This window comes from Oncorhynchus clarkii, chromosome 8 (genome assembly GCF_045791955.1).
Source record: "Oncorhynchus clarkii lewisi isolate Uvic-CL-2024 chromosome 8, UVic_Ocla_1.0, whole genome shotgun sequence".
In the NCBI taxonomy this organism is placed as follows: domain Eukaryota; kingdom Metazoa; phylum Chordata; class Actinopteri; order Salmoniformes; family Salmonidae; genus Oncorhynchus; species Oncorhynchus clarkii.
In genome coordinates, this window is record NC_092154.1 from 22,561,637 (window position 1) to 22,579,488 (window position 17,852).

The 17,852-nt window shown below is 42.0% G+C and overlaps 1 protein-coding gene across 2 annotated transcripts; it reads left to right on the forward strand.

Annotated features, from left to right (window-relative positions):
• Nucleotides 1-10: 10 nt before the first annotated feature.
• On the forward strand, nt 11-17,487 carry LOC139415110 (Golgi-associated PDZ and coiled-coil motif-containing protein-like). 2 transcript variants are annotated; one of them, XM_071162932.1, is made up of 9 exons: nt 11-544; nt 10,027-10,191; nt 10,426-10,449; nt 11,723-11,898; nt 11,981-12,146; nt 12,251-12,346; nt 12,484-12,648; nt 13,227-13,401; nt 15,739-17,487. In XM_071162932.1, the coding sequence occupies exons 1-9, from the start codon at nt 275-277 to the stop codon at nt 15,855-15,857; spliced, it is 1,356 nt and encodes a 451-aa protein (XP_071019033.1). In that variant the 5' UTR covers nt 11-274; the 3' UTR covers nt 15,858-17,487. The 2 variants fall into 2 exon arrangements, with proteins under 2 accessions (XP_071019033.1, XP_071019034.1); XM_071162933.1 differs by lacking the exon at nt 10,426-10,449 and having other exon boundaries at nt 275-544.
• The last annotated feature ends 365 nt before the right edge of the window (nt 17,488-17,852 follow it).

Genomic DNA, 17,852 nt, shown 5'->3' on the forward strand with positions numbered 1-17,852 from the left:
TGTGTGGCAGACTGTTGTAGTCGATTCATAGCTATGATCCGTATCCGATTTCCTGGTAGGATTACGGTTTTGGAAAAGAACCAAATACATTTATTTTAGCTAGTATTTTCTGAAAAGAAACATTTTCGTATGCTTAGGGCATTTAGAGTACAGTGTGACTCTGGTATTACGACTCAGTTAACTTATACAGGGTGGCGGAAACAAAGCGCTGATTTTATTTGTGAAGGGAATCGGTTAGTCAGCTAGCTTTAGCTTTTAGCCTGCACTGTTGGACATGTCTGCCTCGGCCGGTGCCTCTCCGTCAGCCCAGGGCACGGCCCTGGTCAGTCCAGGCACGGGGATGTCCATGTTTCGGTGGCTTGAGGTTCTGGAGAAGGAGTTTGACAAGGCGTTTGTTGACGTCGATTTACTACTTGGAGAAATCGACCCAGATCAAGCTGACATCACATACGAGGGTCGTCAAAAGATGACAAGTCTCAGCTCCTGTTTTGCTCAGCTTTGCCACAAAGCCCAGACGATTTTTCAACTTAATCACAAAGTAGAGGTGAGCGCAAACTTGTCTTGTATAAATGCTAAAAAGGATGCGCATGATCATTTGATATGTTAATGGTATACTTATGCTGTGTAGGCCAACAAGCTAGCTCCTAGTTAGCTGTCAGAATTCGAATGTCCTTCATAGCTCTCTCCATGCATGACCGTGCGTCTCTGGGCATCCAGTTGAGTGACAGGTCGAGGGTAGATGGCTCGACATGATCCCAAACAACAACTTCCGTACATTGTCTCTTCCTAAAAGTTTGAAATTGACCACCCAGTATCAATATCTGTTGTGTAATTTGTGTTGACAATATGCATTTCTCTTCTGGCAATTGACAGAATAAGAACTAGGTGAGAGTACACACACAATATTTGACAGCCATTTCACGTTGTAAAATCTATTGATGAGAGAAACAGAAACAAGGATCATCCTGACCCTTACTCCACCATGTATGACCTCACCATGCTCAATACCCATTGTTTGGTCAGTGGTGTAGTTGACTCTGTCAACACCTTCCCAGCAATTCTTATGACTACCGTAGAGCTCCTATTACTGCCTGTATGTAAATTGATACTGCATTTCAGCCTCTACCTTCAGCGCAGTATAGTGCTGAGATCAGGAATTCTGGCTTTACACAACCAGTTGGCACCCAACAACACCTACTACAAAGTCATGGCCTAAGGGTATATGACATGGCTAAAGTAAACCAAATCTGTGGAAAATCAGCTATGATTGGATTTGTGAAATACCTGTTTTCTGTCCACTGGTTACAGCCATTGGTGTGTGACCAATTAGATTTATGTTAAGATCTATTTAGAGAAAGTAGGTTAGATCTGTATTGTTACATTAACTAGGCCTACATGTTTTCCACCTACCTAAGGTAGCTTTGAGCTAATGACAGGTTGACACAATGGTCACATTACAGCAGGAAGGGCAGGTCAGAAGCACATGATAAAACACATCAAAGGCACCAAGGTAAGGGCATAGAAATGTCAAATACTGGAGGATGGGAAGTCCACTAATAATTGTCAGATTCCACATCAGCAGAAAATATTTTTGGTATTGCAGATTGTTCTGGCAATTCTCAAACTTCAATGGGTGGAAGGATGTTTGAAATGCTTTTTTCACAAACCATTGAGAATATCATGAAAGTACGTGCCCATTTTAGGCCTATACATGCCTCCTGTGAGACCCTTTGATCGGTGAACAGTAGGCCTACATGATAGACATCTTGGTATTATTATTCTCTAAATATAAAGTTTGATTCTTTAATACAATTTTAATTTATTCAATATCAAAAATATGAATCAACAACTGCAGCAGAGCCTTGGGAGGGGCCACAGACCAGAAGGGGTCTCAGGGTAGAGGAAAAGTACTGTTAACATTTCAGATGTATTACATTTTACAAACATAAAGGCTCAAGATTAAGTTACTTAACATATAACTTCAGTAACTAAGGTCTCTCAAAGTATTTTAGCTCCCAACCTGTCTGCTATTGTCTCCAGTCCTTTCTCCCCCTGAATGTGAGCAGCAGCAGCCTACTCAACTGTTTGGTCTGATTGGCTGAACAATCACACACATGATTGACTAATGAACCTCAGCTGGGCTCTATTAGCCTCCTAGCTGGGAAGGTGATGGAAGGGCATGGTAAGAGGGTTTGCTGTTTACAGCACCACAACTACCCTTGTTGATTTTAAGACATATTATTTGGAACAATATACTCTACAAGTACATCACATTTCCAGAGTGGGCTCTCATCTAATTCTGAAGGTATGATCAATTTTATGAGCACCACCAACACTGTGAATGGGAAAATGGATTCAAAGGGTTCTCCCACTGCTGGGGACTTTCTGAATGTGCAAGCCTAAAGGAGAACTGTGATTGGTTAATTACCTGTGATGTCTATTTCTATGAAGAAGAACAAAAAATGGGTCATATCTTTAAAAGTAGCAGAGAGCCACTCTGGAAATATGATGTGTTTGAAGAGTATATTGTTGCAAACACAGGGCTCTATGCTGACCTTAGTTGACAAGGAGCACATCTGTGCCTCATTGAAAAATGTAGGTGCACACAAAGACATTTAGGAGCGCAATGAAAACTATGAGGTATTAAAGCTAGAATCCTTCATTCTTCTAGGCGCCCCGGTGCTCCTAAATTAAAATTCCAGGTCGCACAGCAAAATATTTAGGCGCATATGCAAGTCAAATGGTCACACTGTAGAGCCTTCAAACAATATGTCTAAAAATAGGCCAAATCAAAAAGGGTCGTTTTGAGATTTTTTTAATGTTGAATAAATGAATGTGAAAATGTCTTTCATGAACTGGACATAGGCTACTCCATATTTGAGGGAGCACTATAAGGAATATAATGACACCAAGATGTCGTCTGTATCATGTACGGTTCACAGTTCATAGGGTTTTACAGGAGGCCTGTATAAGTCTAAAAAGGGCCTAAAATCGACAATTTCATCACGATAAAAAAAGAAATGTAAAAAGCATGTTAAACATCCTTCCTCCGAATGAAGTTCCTATGTGAGAATTTCCAGAACAGATCTGAGATGCCCAAAATATTTTCAGCTGTCGTGGAATCGCCCAATATTAATCTAGGTTCTCACACAGAAGACCATACATAACCAATGTTCTTTAGGAATACTAGTCCTGTGTGAATATGGCTCAAGAAGAGTTTTAGGTTGCCTACAACCTTATTCGGACTGGATTAGTTTTACTGGGGAGGTTGGGTAGTGTAAATATGTGCAAGAGCACAAAACACCACCTCTTTGTAATTTTAGTCCTGTCCGAATCTGCCATGTTGGTAATTTCTACATGGCAGGAGAGTAACAATTCCAGCCAGAATAACCTACACATTTTTTGGCAAACTCCAAAATCATCTGATAATACATGTCCCGTGTGAATCGACATTCCTGTGTTTTGAGAGAAATGTCTGAGTTTGACAGGTGTTGCTCGCACTTTGAGCAAAGAAACGAACTGACTCGATAAATTGAACAGTGCTGTGCATAGCCTATATATGAAGGGCCTAGATGTATCAACTTTCACAGTGAATGCTTTTGTTTATACGTTATGTGCGAATGAGTTGAACATTGCCAAATGCATCAATAAAAAATATTGCGCCTATTTAATGCAACCCTTGGTTTTAATAGATCGCAAAGCAGCATACAACAGAGCTAAACGTTTGGAAATGACAAGTTCACTTCCTCATTCATAGCCTAAAAACGCATATCAAGTGCAAATGCATTGTTTAGCTCACATCTGAAGTCTAGGGGGTATTTAGGACGTCTTATATTGCGGATTGCTAAAATATCCTAATGATTATGAACACACTTTCTAAATTCAAATATTATGGTGACGCTATACCAAAGGTGGTTTGGTATGGTTTAGAAATTTGGGAAGCAAGATCCTAACTGTTATAGGCCTATTTCTATTTTACCATGTTTATCAAAAGTGTTGGAAAAACTTGTCAATAATCAACTGACTGGTTTCTTGATGTCTATAGTATTCTCTCGGGTATGCAATATGGTTTCCTCTCAGGTCATGGATGTGTCACTCCAACCTTAAAGGTCCTCAATGATGTCACCATTGCCCTTGATTCTAAGCAATATTGTGCTGCTATTTTTATTGACTTGGCCAAAGCTTTTGATACGGTAGACCATTCAATTTTTGTGGGCCGGCACACTGGATTGGTGTCTCTGAGGGGTATTTGGGCTGGTTTGCTAACTACCTCTCTCAAAGAGTGCAGTGTATACACTCAGAAAATCTGCTGTCTCAGCCACTGCCTGTCACCAAGGGAGTACCCCAAGGCTCGATCCTAAGCCCCACGCTCTTCTCAATTTACATCAACAACATAGTTCAGGGAGCAGGAAGCTCTCTCATCCATTTATTTGCTGATGATACAGTCTTATACTCAGCTGGATCGTGTGTTGGATTTTGTGTTAAGTGCTCAACAACAAATGTGGTTTGGTAAGAATAATGCCCCTCCTCCCACAGGTGTTATTACTACCTCTGAGGGGTTAGAGCTTGAGCTAGTCACGTCATACAAGTACTTGGGAGTATGGCTAGACAGTGCACTGTCCTTCTCTCAGCACATATCAAAGCTGCAGGCTAAAGTAAAATCTTGACTTCGTTTCCTCTATCGTAATCGCTCCTCTTTCACCCCAGCTGCTTAACTAACCCTGATTCAGATGACCATCCTACCCATGCTATATTAAGGATACCTCATTTATAGATTGGCAGTTAAGGGTGCTCTCGAGCAGCTAGATGTTCTTTACCATTCGGCCACCAATGTTCCTTATAGGACACATCACTGCACTCCTCTGTTAACATTTTATTTAACTAGTCAAGTCCATTAAGAACAAATTCTTATTTACAATTACGGCTACCGGGGAACAGTGGGTTAACTGCCTTGTTCAGGGGTAGAACGACAGATGTTTTTATCTTGTCAGCTCGGGGATTCGATCCAGCATCCTTTCGATTCCTGGACCAATGCTCTAACCACTAGGCTACCTGCCGCCCCTAGTCTGTAAACTGGTCATCTCTGTATACCCGTCGCAAGACCCACTGGTTGATGCTTATTTATAAAACCCTTTTAGGCCTCACTCCCCCCTGTCTGAGATATCTACTGCAGCCCTCATCCTCCACATACAACACCCGTTCTGCCAGTCACATTCTGTTAAAGGTCCCCAAAGCACACACATCCCTGGGCCGCTCCTCTTTTCAGTTCGCTGCAGCTAGCAACTGGAACGAGCTGCAACAAACACTCAAACTGGACAGTTTTATCTCAATCTCTTCATTCAAAGACTAAATCAGAGAAACTCTTACTGACAGTTGTGGCTGCTTTGTGTGATGTATTGTTGTCTCTACCTTCTTGCCCTTGTGCTGTTGTCTGAGCCCAATAATGTTTGTAACATGTTTTGTGCTGCTACCATGTTGTGTTGCTACCATGTTGTTACAGTTGGAGTCGGAAGTTTACATACACCTTAGCCAAATACATTTAAACTCAGTTTTCACAATTCCTGTCATTTAATCCTAGTAAAAATTCCCTGTCTTAGGTCAGTTAGGATCACCACTTTATTTTAAGAATGTGAAATGTAAGAATAATAGTAGAGAGAGTGATTTATTTCAGCTTTTATTTCTTTCATCACATTCCCAGTGGGTCAGAAGTTTACATACACTCAATTAGTATTTGGTAACATTTAAACTGTTTAACTTTGGTCAAACGTTTTGGGTAGCCTTCCACAAGCTTCCCACAATAAGTTGGGGGAATTTTGGCCCATTCCTCCTGACAGAGCTGGTGCAACTGAGTCAGGTTTGTCGGCCTCCTTGCTCACACACACTTTTTCAGCTCTGCCCACAAATTTTCTATAGGATTGAGGTCAAGGCTTTGTGATGGGCACTTTGTTGTCCTTAAGCCATTTTGCCACAACTTTGGAAGTATGCTTGGGGTCATTGTCCATTTGGAAGACCCATTTGCGACCAAGCTTTAACTTCCTGACAGATGTCTTGAGATGTTGCTTAAATATACCCACATAATTTTCCTACCCCATGATGTCATCTATTTTGTGAAGTGCGCCAGTCCCTCCTGCAGCAAAGCACCCCCACAACATGATACTGCCATCCCTGTGCTTCCCAGTTGGGATGGTGTTCTTCGGCTTGCAAGCTTCCCCCTTTTTCCTCCAAACATAACGATGGTCATTATGACCAAAAAGTTATATTTTTGTTTCATCAGACCAGAGGATATTTCTCCCAAAAGCACGATCTTTGTCCCCATGTGCAGTTGCAAACTGTAGTCTGGCTTTTTTATGGTGGTTTTGGAGCAGTGGCTTCTTCCTTGCTGAGTGGCCTTTCAGGTTATGTCGATATAGGACTTGTTTTACTGTGGATATAGATACTTTTGTACCTGTTTCCTCCAGCATCTTCACAAGGTCCTTTGTTGTTGTTCTGGGATTGATTTGCACTTTTCGCACCAAAGTACGTTCATCTCTAGGAGACGCATTTCCTTCCTGAGCGGTATGACGGGTGCGTGGTCCCATGGTGTTTATACTTGCGTGCTATTGCTTGTACAGATGAGTGTGGTACCTTCAGGCGTTTGGAAATTGCTCCCAAGGATGAACCAGACTTGTGGAGGTTTACAATTTCTTTCTGAGGTCTTGGCTGATTTCTTTTGATTTTCCCATGATGTCAAGCAAAGAGGCAAGTTTGAAGGAAGGCCTTGAAATACATCCACAGGTATACCTCCAATTGACTCAAATGATGTCAGTTAGCCTATCAGAAGCTTCTAAAGCCATGACATCATTTTCTGGAATTTTCCAAGCTGTCAACTTAGTGTTTGTAAACTTCTGACCCACTGGAATTGTGATACAGTGAAATAATCTGTCTGTAAACAATTGTTGTAAAAATTACTTGTGTCATGCACAAAGTAGATGACCTCACCGACTTGCCAAAACTATAGTTTGTTAACAAGAAACTTGTGGAGTAGTTGAAAAACGAGTTTTAATGACTCCAACCTAAGTGCATGTAAACTTCCGACTTCAACTGTATGTTGTGTTGCTACCATACTGTGTTGCTGCCTTGCTATGTTGTCGTCTTAGGTCTCTCTTTATGTAGTGTTGTGTTGTTCTCTTGTTGGGATGTGTATTTTGTCCTATATTTATATAGTTTTTTTTATTTTTTTATTATCCCAGGCCCCCGTCCCCGCAGGAGGCCTTTTGGTAGGCTGTCATTGTAAATAAGAATTTGTTCTTAACTGACTTGCCTAGTTAAATAAAGGTCAAATAAAAAACTTCGAGGTTTCTGTTGTAACTGTCAATTTGTTGAATAAAAAAAATAATAATCCTGTCTAAATAATAATCCTGTCTAAATACATAACCACGTTCTCTACTAATACTATTCCCATGCGAATAGGGTTTTATATCACGTGTCAAACTCATTCCACGGAGGGCTGTGTCACTGAGTTTTCTTGCCTCCCTTGTACTTGATTGATGAATTAAGGTCACCGGGGCTGTGGTTCAAACTCATAAAAGACACACCCTTGTCCACTTGGGGAATCCCCGTCACCATCTTGGAGGGTGGTCCAAATGATTAGCCAAGCAAGGGAAGTTTGCAAAGTAAGCCCCTTAGCCCTCATTTTTAGTCTAGTTGTACAATTATGTTCACTCCGGGGCCTAAAACACCCCATAATTCAATTTGTGATGATTGTACATCCGCTAACAAAAGTCCGGCAAAACTTAAAAACCCAATATCAATATGGAGTCAACATACAAGTGTAAGTAAAACAAATGTAAAGAAGTTAGAAATTGTACTACCAATGCACAAACACGTCTCATAAAGTAAGATTTTTTTGTTTGATTAGCTTTTGGAAATTATATAGAAGTATAAATATTTTTTATACTTCTTCAGAAGTAGCTAGGCAGGCTAACGTCAGTTAGCAAATTAATTTGCTAGCTATCGTACAGTAGGCATATTAATAATTATATAATTAATATAAGTAGTCATAAGCAATCATAATTGACTGTAGCGCATATAAAGCACCTACCTACAAGCTACCAGTGGCTGAAAACATAATCATCGCGGGATGAAAAAGTGACGAATTTCCGGGCAAGGGCAGTCCATTTTAAAAAACATTCCTTCCTCCCTCGCCCTGGAAGTGTATACTCGTCAGACGTCATGATACGTCAACTCGTCAGACGTCATGATACGTCATCGGAAGTGTCCACTTAATTTGAGGGCTGAGGGGATAGGGTGCGTCTTTTACGTGTTTGGACCACAGCCTAAGTAGTAAGGAACTCCCCTCACGTGGTTGTCTTGATCTTTAATTGAAAGGAAAAACCAAAGCCAGCAAGACCCTAGGCCCTCAAAGGCTTGAGTTTGACACCCCTGCTTTCTACTCATTGGGACCTTACTTAATAAATAAGGCCAGATGGGGTGTGGTACATGGCCAATATACCACGGCTAAGGGCTGTTCTTAAGCACGGCGCAAAGTGGAGTGCCTGGACTCAGCCCTTAGCTGTGGTATATTGGCCATATATCACAAACCTTTGAGGTACCTTATTGCTATTATAAACTGGTTACCAATGTAATTAGAGCACTAAAAACAAAAGTTTTGTCATACCTGTGGTATACGGTCTGATATACCACAATTGTCAGCCAATCAGCATTCAGGGCTCGAACCACCCGGTTTATAACAGCATATAAACTAGTGTTGGCTAAAAATGATCTAGTGTAGTTGCACCTTAACCCATTTTATGTGGTCTGTTGGTATTCTATTCTTAGCAATGCTGCTGTGTTGTCAGAATAGCTAGTAAACACTCATGAAAGTAGAGCAGAAGGTTTTCTTCATTGAAGGCTCAGATTGGTGAGTCAAGCCTGTTTTTCCTGCCCAGCCATTGGAACCCATTGCATCCATTTCTAGATTCAGAATTTTGGCTAACTCAGAATTCCAGATGAATACGAGTGTAAATCGGCTAGATTTATATTTGGATCTATATTTGCTGAGACCGTAAGACTGAAGAGGAAGAATATCTTCAGGTCCAGGGCCTCTCTCTGGTACCCAGATGGTCATGACAAACACCCTGGTTCAAATACAGACTGTATCACAACCTGCCGTGATTGGGAGTCCCATAGGGCGGCGCAGAATTAACCCAGCGTCGTCCGGGTTTGGCCGGTGTAGGCCATTGTAAATAAGTAGTAGTTCTTAACTGGCTTGCCTAGTTAAAATGAAAAAAATGTTTCCCATGCCAATAAAGCCCCTTAAATTGTGTGTGTGTGTGTGTGTCACTGTTTTCCCCTACCTATCTTACATTTGAGAAGCTATAGAATATTTGTACTATAGATTATTCTATTTGATTAAGACTTTATAATGTCTTTATAATGAAGGCCTGACTATAACAGTGATAGATGAGTCTCTGTCTGAGAATGATGATAAATCATTTAGGAGACAGAGGCTGTTTAGTATTCAGTCAGATTCACATGATAAGCACACTCCTCTTTCATCATCGTAGGTGGAGTGAATCCTAAAATATGAACCTCATTCATACCAAGATTAATTCATTCCTACAGCTGTGACAGGCAGGTGGCCCCAGTTCAATGGCATAAATAAATAAATGATTTGTCTCTGAACCTAAGTCTGCTTCCCATGTTGCCAAGCTCAATAGGCTCCAGAGACTAGCACAAATGTGATTTTATTTTTTTCAGGGTTTTGTTCGCATACAATAGACAACCTCGAGCGCAGGATTTGTAGGCCAAAATTCATTCAGGCTTGAATAAAAAGTAGCATGCTTTCTAAGAAAAAACTTGTTGAAAAATCTGAAAGAGAACAGAGAGAGAATGTAAAACAGACTAATCCAAAATCTAATTTGATCTGTGCTGGGATAATGGCATGGGCATGGCACACTGATTGCACTATATATAAATGATGAGGGTTCCTAAGAATCTTGGAAGTCAGAAGAAGTGTACACTTATGTAACTCTCTCCCTCCTCCAGGCTCAGCTGGTGGACCTGCGTTCGGAGCTGACTGATGTGCAGGCGGAGAAGGTGGTGGTGGAGAGGGAGGTCCACGACCAGCTGCTCCACCTTCATGCCATGCAGCTGCAGCTTCATGCCAAGGCTGGACAGACTGCTGACTCTGACTCCATCAAAGACAGGATGGTAGGGCACCACACACGCACACACAAGCACAGACACACACACACACACACACACACACACAAGCACAGACACACACACACACACGACTGCTAATATATTTTTGGGGGGTATACCTGCTGAGGTTCCAGTGGGTCTGTAAAGTGGTAAATGGTGGTATGCTTCCCCACTGCTTGGCTGTGATTTTAACTCTGCCTTTCTAACCTTTGACCCCTTCTCTGTTCTTCTCACCTTAAGCCTGTTGCCTCAGTGGAGGAGATGGTAAGTGTGTGCATGTCGTCTGTGTGTCTGGTTTTGTGGTTAGTGATAGCTGTGCGTCTGTGTCTTGCATGTGTCTGTGCCTTGGTCTGTGTACTCATCCTAACCTCAAGTTTGGTCTTTTCCTGCTCTTGCTGACAACAGTTGCTCATTAATAAGTCCAACAGGCCCTCTATGGGGCTTGTGCTAGCAATGACTGACAGTGATATCAGATATGGAATTACTGTAGCTTTGTTGTTTGTTATTGCCTATTCATGTATATTCGTGTTGCCCGATTTGATAGGAAAATGCATGTTTTGATACTTGGAAAGAGTTTTGTCTCAATAGTCAACAAAGCGCAAAGGGGAAATAAATGACTACAAGACAAAAAAGCTAATTCAATCAAGCCAGATGGTCTTATAAAAGCAAAGCTTACTTTCATATCATTTAAAAAGTTTGAAAAAGTAGTAGAATGGGATAATGTCTTGGTGTGAGGTGAAAAGCATTCAATAGTTTATTTTGTACGTTTGCGGTACGAATCACATTATTGTGGGAGCACCTCCGCTAAGAGGCTGTTTGAGAAGTTTTGAATCCTAAGCAACCTGCCTACACATTGTTTGAATTACAATAGACCAACTTAGCTACTGTAGTAAGTCAAAGCTGTGTGCTCTAAAACCTTGGTAGAGCATGGGTGGAGTCATTGTGGTGCTCATGTGACATGAATTTCCTTTTTTGGCTTCAGACGAATGCCTTCTTCTCACTTAAAACAGTTTTTGTGCTTAATTGATATGTGATTGTGGTCATGTTTTCATCATAACAAATCAGAAAATGTAAGCACATTTTCTCCAAAAGGAAATTACCAATTGTTCTGGTCGTCAATTTGATGCCAAGTTCTGGATGAACCAACTGGCTGTACCTGTGTTCTAAAGATTAAGTTCAAATCTTTGACACTTTGTTCAATCTCTAACTTAACCACTATGGACAACTTGCTCATCATGGTCATCATAAGGGTTAGTGCATTGAACTTATAAAAGCCAAATCCACAGTTACATATCTTGTGTGTCATGTGTGTGTCTTGTCCTCAAGTAGATATTTCATTTAACTTTCATCTATACTGTATACTGTATCCATGTTTGTCTTTGACATGGTATTTGTGGATGTAGCACAGCACTCGCTCTCTCTGTAGAGTTTAACTCAACTATTTATCTTTGTGTGTGCTCGTGTGTGTGTGCGTGCGTGCGTGTGTGTGTGTGTGTGTGTGTGTGCGTGTGCCCTCCCGCCTGCCTGTGTGTGACAGGAGAGGGAGCTGCAGGCCAACAAGAAGGAGAAGGTGAAGGAGGTGAAGCTGGAGGCAGAGGTCAAGCTGCATAAGAAGGAGAATGAGGCCCTCCGTAGGCACGTCGCTGTACTGCAGGCTGAGGTCTATGGGGCAAGATTGGCAGCCAAGTACCTGGACAAGGAGCTGGCTGGAAGGTAACCCTAACCCTAGCTTAGACTGAAATAACCAATAATGCTGACTGTAGTAACTAGTTGTCTTTGGCTCCATCATCTCCAGAGTACAGCAGATCCAGCTGCTGGGTCGGGACATGAAGGGGCCCGCTCACGACAAGCTGTGGAACCAGCTGGAGGCTGAGATCCACCTCCACCGCCACAAAACAGTTATCCGGGCCTGCAGGGGGCGCAACGACCCCAAGAAACCCCTAGAGTCTCCAGTGGGGCATGTGAGTAGACATCAGAGTAGAGGGGTTTGATTCTCATTGTAGTGAAGATATTTGTTTCCTCTTTGTGTATCGCTAATTGTTTGCTTGTTTGATCTCTCTCTCAGGAAACAGATATACTGAAGAAGACTCAAGGAGTTGGTCCTATTCGTAAAGTAGTGCTGGCCAAGGAAGATCACGAGGGACTTGGCATTTCAATCACGGTAAACTCCACCACAAATTTTTGCCCAAACCAGAAAGTGTTAAATACTATGTCTCAACCCATAGTGTGTTGCTCATCTGTAATGGTCCATGCCCTAATATTTATGTGCATGTCTGTGTGTTATTTCTGGATGGACAGGGTGGTAAGGAACACGGGGTGCCCATCCTGATCTCAGAAATCCATCCTACCCAGCCTGCAGAGCGCTGTGGCGGGCTCCATGTGGGCGATGCCATCCTGGCTGTCAACAGCATCAACCTGAGGGACGCCAAACACAAGGAGGCTGTCACCATCCTCTCACAACAGGTCAGACTCAGTCCCAGGAAGAGAGAAGTTATGACTGTATGTATTATGACGTGACTAGCTACAGTGGAAGAGTTGACTACAGCATATACAGCTTAGGACCAGGTTAACTAAAACCATAGTAAAAAGCGAATACGTTCCTTTTGTGATCCACATTTCAAAAGCCTTTTGTCACTCACTCTGTGACACCCAGTTAGTGTTTAGCCTGGGGGTTCCAACTTTTACTGAGACAGTCATGTCTTTCCTTAACTTTAGTCAGCCCACACTCTCTAGAGTAAGTGAATGGAGGTTCATGCTGGGGTTGGTTCATTTAGCCTGTGGGACTGCTTCTGTGGATTGGGGAAAAACAGTTAATCATGCCTCGGCAAACAAACGAACCAACTAAGCTTTTGGGTAACCTATTGTTAAGTTTTCTCTCACACTGCTCTGCGTGTCTGTGTGTCTGTGTGTGCGTGTCTGTGTGTGCGTGTCTGTGTGTGCGTGTCTGTGTGTGCGTGTCTGTGTGTGCGTGTCTGTGTGTGCGTGTCTGTGTGCACATGTCTGTGTGTGCGCGTGTCTGTGTCTGCCTCTGTGTCCCCCAGAGGGGAGAGATAGAGTTTGAGGTGGTGTACGTGGCCCCGGAGGTGGACTCTGACGATGAGAACGTGGAGTATGAGGATGACAGCGGCCATCGCTACCGCCTCTACCTGGATGAGCTGGAGGAGGGGTCAGCCGCCAGCAGGAACAACGGCACAGCAGACTCGGCATCACTACAAGGCAAGTTATCTCTACTGCACCTCAGTCCTGGGCTTTCATTGATCATAAAAAACGCACATGTAGTTTTCACAGTAGCAGGGCTTTATTTTCATGTACTTGCATTTGAAACAGTGCTTTTACTTCACATTCACTTGCATTATACAGATGGGGGTCTTTGTGTTAATGTGTAAATGGTAGGCTTGGGCTGTATCCAGATTGTCATACTCACACTGACCTTGTACCATACCCGGATATTCAGTAGTACCTGCACTGAGCACATGGGGTGCCATTTTGAAACCCCACTGAGCCTTTGAGTACGGAACAAAAATATAAATGCAACATGCAACAACTTCAACGATTTTTACTGAGTTACAGTTTATATCAGGAAATCAGTCAATTTAAATAAATGAATTAGGGTCTAATCTATGGATTTCACATGACTGGGCAGGGGCACAGTCCCAGCCAATCAGAATTAGTTTTCCCCACAAAAGGGCTTTATTACAGACAGAAATACTTCTCAGTTTCATCAGCTGTCTGGGTGGCTGGTCTCAGATGATCCCCGCAGGTGAAGAAGCCGGATGTTGAGGTCCTGGGCTGGCATGGTTGCATGTGGTCTGCTGTTGTGAGGCTGGATGGATGTACTGCCAAGTTCTCTAAAACAATGTTGTCTGAGGCTTATGGTAGAGAAATTAACATTAAATTATCTGGCAACAGCTCTGGTGGACATTCCTGCAGTCAGCATGCCCATTGCACGCTCCCTCAACTTGAGACATCTGTGTTGTGTGACCAAACTGCACATTTTAGAGTGGCCTTTTATTGTCCCCAGCACAAGTTGCACCTGTGTAATGATCATGCTGTTTAATCAGCTCCTTGATATGCCACACCTGTCATGTGGATGGATTATGTTGGCAAAGGAGAAATGCTTACTGACAGGGATGTAAACAAATGTGTGCACAACATTGGAGAGAAATAAGCTTTTTGTGTGTGTATGAAAACATTTCAAGATTTTTTTTTATTTCAGCTCATGAAACATTTATATTTTGTTCAATAGAGAATGCTAACAAGTGCATTGCAAACATTTTATACAGTCTCTGACCTAAAGTATTTGCAGGACAGATATCGCAGCTCATAAAGTTATACAAGTAACTCAAAAATGTTATTCACAGTTGGCTGCACGCGCAAAACAAATATTAGACATTAAGGCTCTTGATCCAGGAAGGGATTCTCTGCTGTTACCAAGCGATACTTGATTTTGGAAGACGCTAACCACTTAGCACAACTGAGTATCATTTTAGACAGTTAACTAGCTGGCAAACATTTAGTTGTAACTAGATCAACTGGCGTATGCTGCACAACAGTGAGTGACTCACAAGTCTCCAGTTTCTCATCGTTCTGTGCTTGTAAACAAACACTGGTAAGCTTCAGAATGAAAAATAATGTGACAGGTGAAATGAACGCAACCTTTTTTATCACCGAACATATTGCACAAGTTGACTACTGGTGTTTACTTCAAAAGCAGGAAAAAAATATTCAGTGTATAAAACAAATTCAAAGAAACTTCAACGGTATTGACGGTGTTAAAAAAACATCAAATCCATTTTTATCTGTCACATAGGCCGAATGCAACAGAATATGTAGTGAAATGCTTACTTACAAGCCCTTAATTAACCAACAATGCAGTTAAGAAAAATAAATGTTAAGTATTTACAAAAATAAACCGAAGTAATTTTTTTTTTTTACAAATATAGAAGGAAAAATAACAAATAATTATAGAGCAACAGTAAAATAACAGTAACGTGGCTATATACGGGGGTTACTGGTACAGAGTCAATATGTGGGGGCACAGGTTAGTCGAGGTAATTGAGGTAATATGTACATTGACTATGCATGGATAATAAACAGAGTAGCAGCAGTGTAAAATCGATGGTGGGGGGGAGACGATGCAAATAGCCTGGGTAGCCATTTGATTAACTGTTCAGGAGGCTTCTTAACAGCTTCTACTACCCCCAAGCCATAAGACTCCTGAACAGTTAATCAAATGGCTACCCAGGCTATTTGCATTGTCTCCCCCCCACCATCGATTTTACACTGCTGCTACTCTGTTTATTATCAATGCTCAGGAGTCTTATGGCTTGGGGGTAGTAGAAGCTGTTAAGAAGCCTCCTGTGGCTATTTCCAAATACCCTGATATACGGTATACCGCCCAAGCCTAGCAAATGGACTTTAGACTGCCACAATACCATATGAGCATATGTGAATGAACATAAAATATGGCATATCAGCTGGTACAAGAGTGATAGATGCTACAGGAAGGAGAGAGAGTGTATTCATGTTTGTCTCTCTATGTGCTTGCTGCAGCCCTGGAAAAGATGTCCGTGGGCGACGGCCCAGAGAACGGAGACACAGGGATCTTCAGTGAGACGCCATCGGAGGAGACCCCGTCTAAGACTGCTGGGTCCGGAAAGAGCACCTCCTAGAGCGGCGGGGAGGATCTGGAGGAATGGGGAGGGGTGCAGAGGAGGATGGAGAAGAGCTGAAAGACTGGACTGCACATGTATTTTTGTACTATACTCTATGAGATTTGAGAGACTGGACTGCATCTGAGTCCACTGGAGGATGTATGAGAGGAGAAATGGGGATAAAGTCGACTCATCATTAAGTCGTCATGGAAACGCACTCAAAGCTCTTTTGAATTCCTGTTACTATCTTTCTGCAACGGTGAGGAGCCAATGAGAGAAGACCACAGATTGAGGAGAAGATGTGGGTCTAGATGATTGAATGGATGGACTAAGTGGTATCTGCCCTGCTGGTAATGAATACTGTTTTACTAGGCTGAGGAAATCTTCTCCCTTCATAAATGTTGGCTTTTATTTATCTCTTACACATGTAGCTTGTGTAGAGGGGTTTCCATCAACTGTAATGTTCATCTTCTACCACTGATTAGGATCTCAATGTTTACTCCCATGTCAAGCCCTCAAGTGTTCAGAATATAGAGCAGCCACATTCACCTATTGGATGTCAAAACAGAATGTACAGTCAGGGAAAGACTTGTCAGAATTCAAAGGATTTCAACTATTAGGGTGTGCCCTCTGTGTTTGATCAATGGTATCACAGAATGTTACCGTAGTCCTCATTACACAACATTTTCATTTAAAGATGGGGCACTCTGAGCAATGCATCTTGTGTGCTACCTCGTTGTCTTCATACTGTTCAAAGTCCTTGCCGTTTACTCTGAGGTGCACACACACTGGCTAATGTTCTCTGAAAACAAGTTGTGTATGACAAAGTTACTGATAACTCTGGAAGTATTTCTTTCACAAAATATATATATATATATTACCACAAGCTCCGTTGCCAGAAATTAGAAGTGCAATATCTTTAAACTCAACTAGGATTTCTCCTTTACCGCCTTTGTTCTTGTCCCTTTTCACGTAAAGTACATATCTTGCTTGTCCCTGAAGTTCCTTCGCTGTATTGTTTTCCCACCCTTCTCTATTACTGGTGTGCTGTGATCTTGTATCAGTGGCTGTGTTTTCAGACTCGTTAGGACCCAAAAGATGACTGACGGCCGTGTCGGCTGCACCGTATTCTGATATTAAGAGCTGTCAGAGGGTTATCAACCTGTCTGAGGGATGGGAGTTTCCAGCTTTAATCTATGAATTTCACACAACCAAAAGGTTTGTGTGCATGCAAACAGGTTTTTATGCACTGAAGATCAATTCCAAAATAAAATCCACAAACTATCATCTTTGAGACAATAGAAAGTTCTGTGTATACTATATAAATGTATTAGCTGTTTTTAAACTTGAAATCAGTGCATTTCTGTAGATTCATATTGGAATTTAGCTACTGTAGTAGCTAGCATCTCTCTACTGTACTCATTACAAATGTACCCCCACACTGAAGGCTGAGGGGTTGAGGTGGTCATGATGACAACCTGCAGCCTTGTGTTCCAATCTTGACCTCATTCATAGCTAATCTGCAGTTACTGTTTATTTAATTTTTGATCTACACTAAACAAAAATGTAAATGCAATATGTAAAGTGTTGGTCTCATGTTTCATGAGCTGAAATAAAAGATCCTAGAATTTTTCCATATGCACAAAAAGCTTATTTCTCTAAAAATTGTTTGCATCCCTATTAGTGAACATTTCTCCTTTGCCAAGATCCATCCACCTGACAGGTATGGCATATCAAGAAGTGGCAGGAATGTCCACCAGAGCTGATGCCAGGGACTTGAATGTTAATTTCTCTACCATAAGTCGCCTTCAATGTCGTATTTGAGAATTTCACAGTACATTCAACCAGCCTCACAACCCCACATGTAACTGCGCCAGCCCAGGACCTCCACATCCGGTTTCTTCACCTGCAGGATCGTCTGAGACCAGCCACCTGGACAGCTGATGAAATTGAGTATTTATTTCTGTAATAAAGTCCTTTTGTGGGGAAAAACTAATTCTGATTGGTTGGGCG

Excerpts from the sequence above, each read along its gene's own strand:
- LOC139415110 (XM_071162932.1), top strand. The coding sequence starts at position 275 with ATGTCTGCCTCGGCCGGTGCCTCTCCGTCAGCCCAGGGCACGGCCCTG. Across the intron at positions 10,450-11,722 it reads TTGCCTCAGTGGAGGAGATG|GAGAGGGAGCTGCAGGCCAA; the intron begins GTAAGTGTGTGC and ends TGTGTGTGACAG. Across the intron at positions 12,649-13,226 it reads TCACCATCCTCTCACAACAG|AGGGGAGAGATAGAGTTTGA; the intron begins GTCAGACTCAGT and ends TGTGTCCCCCAG.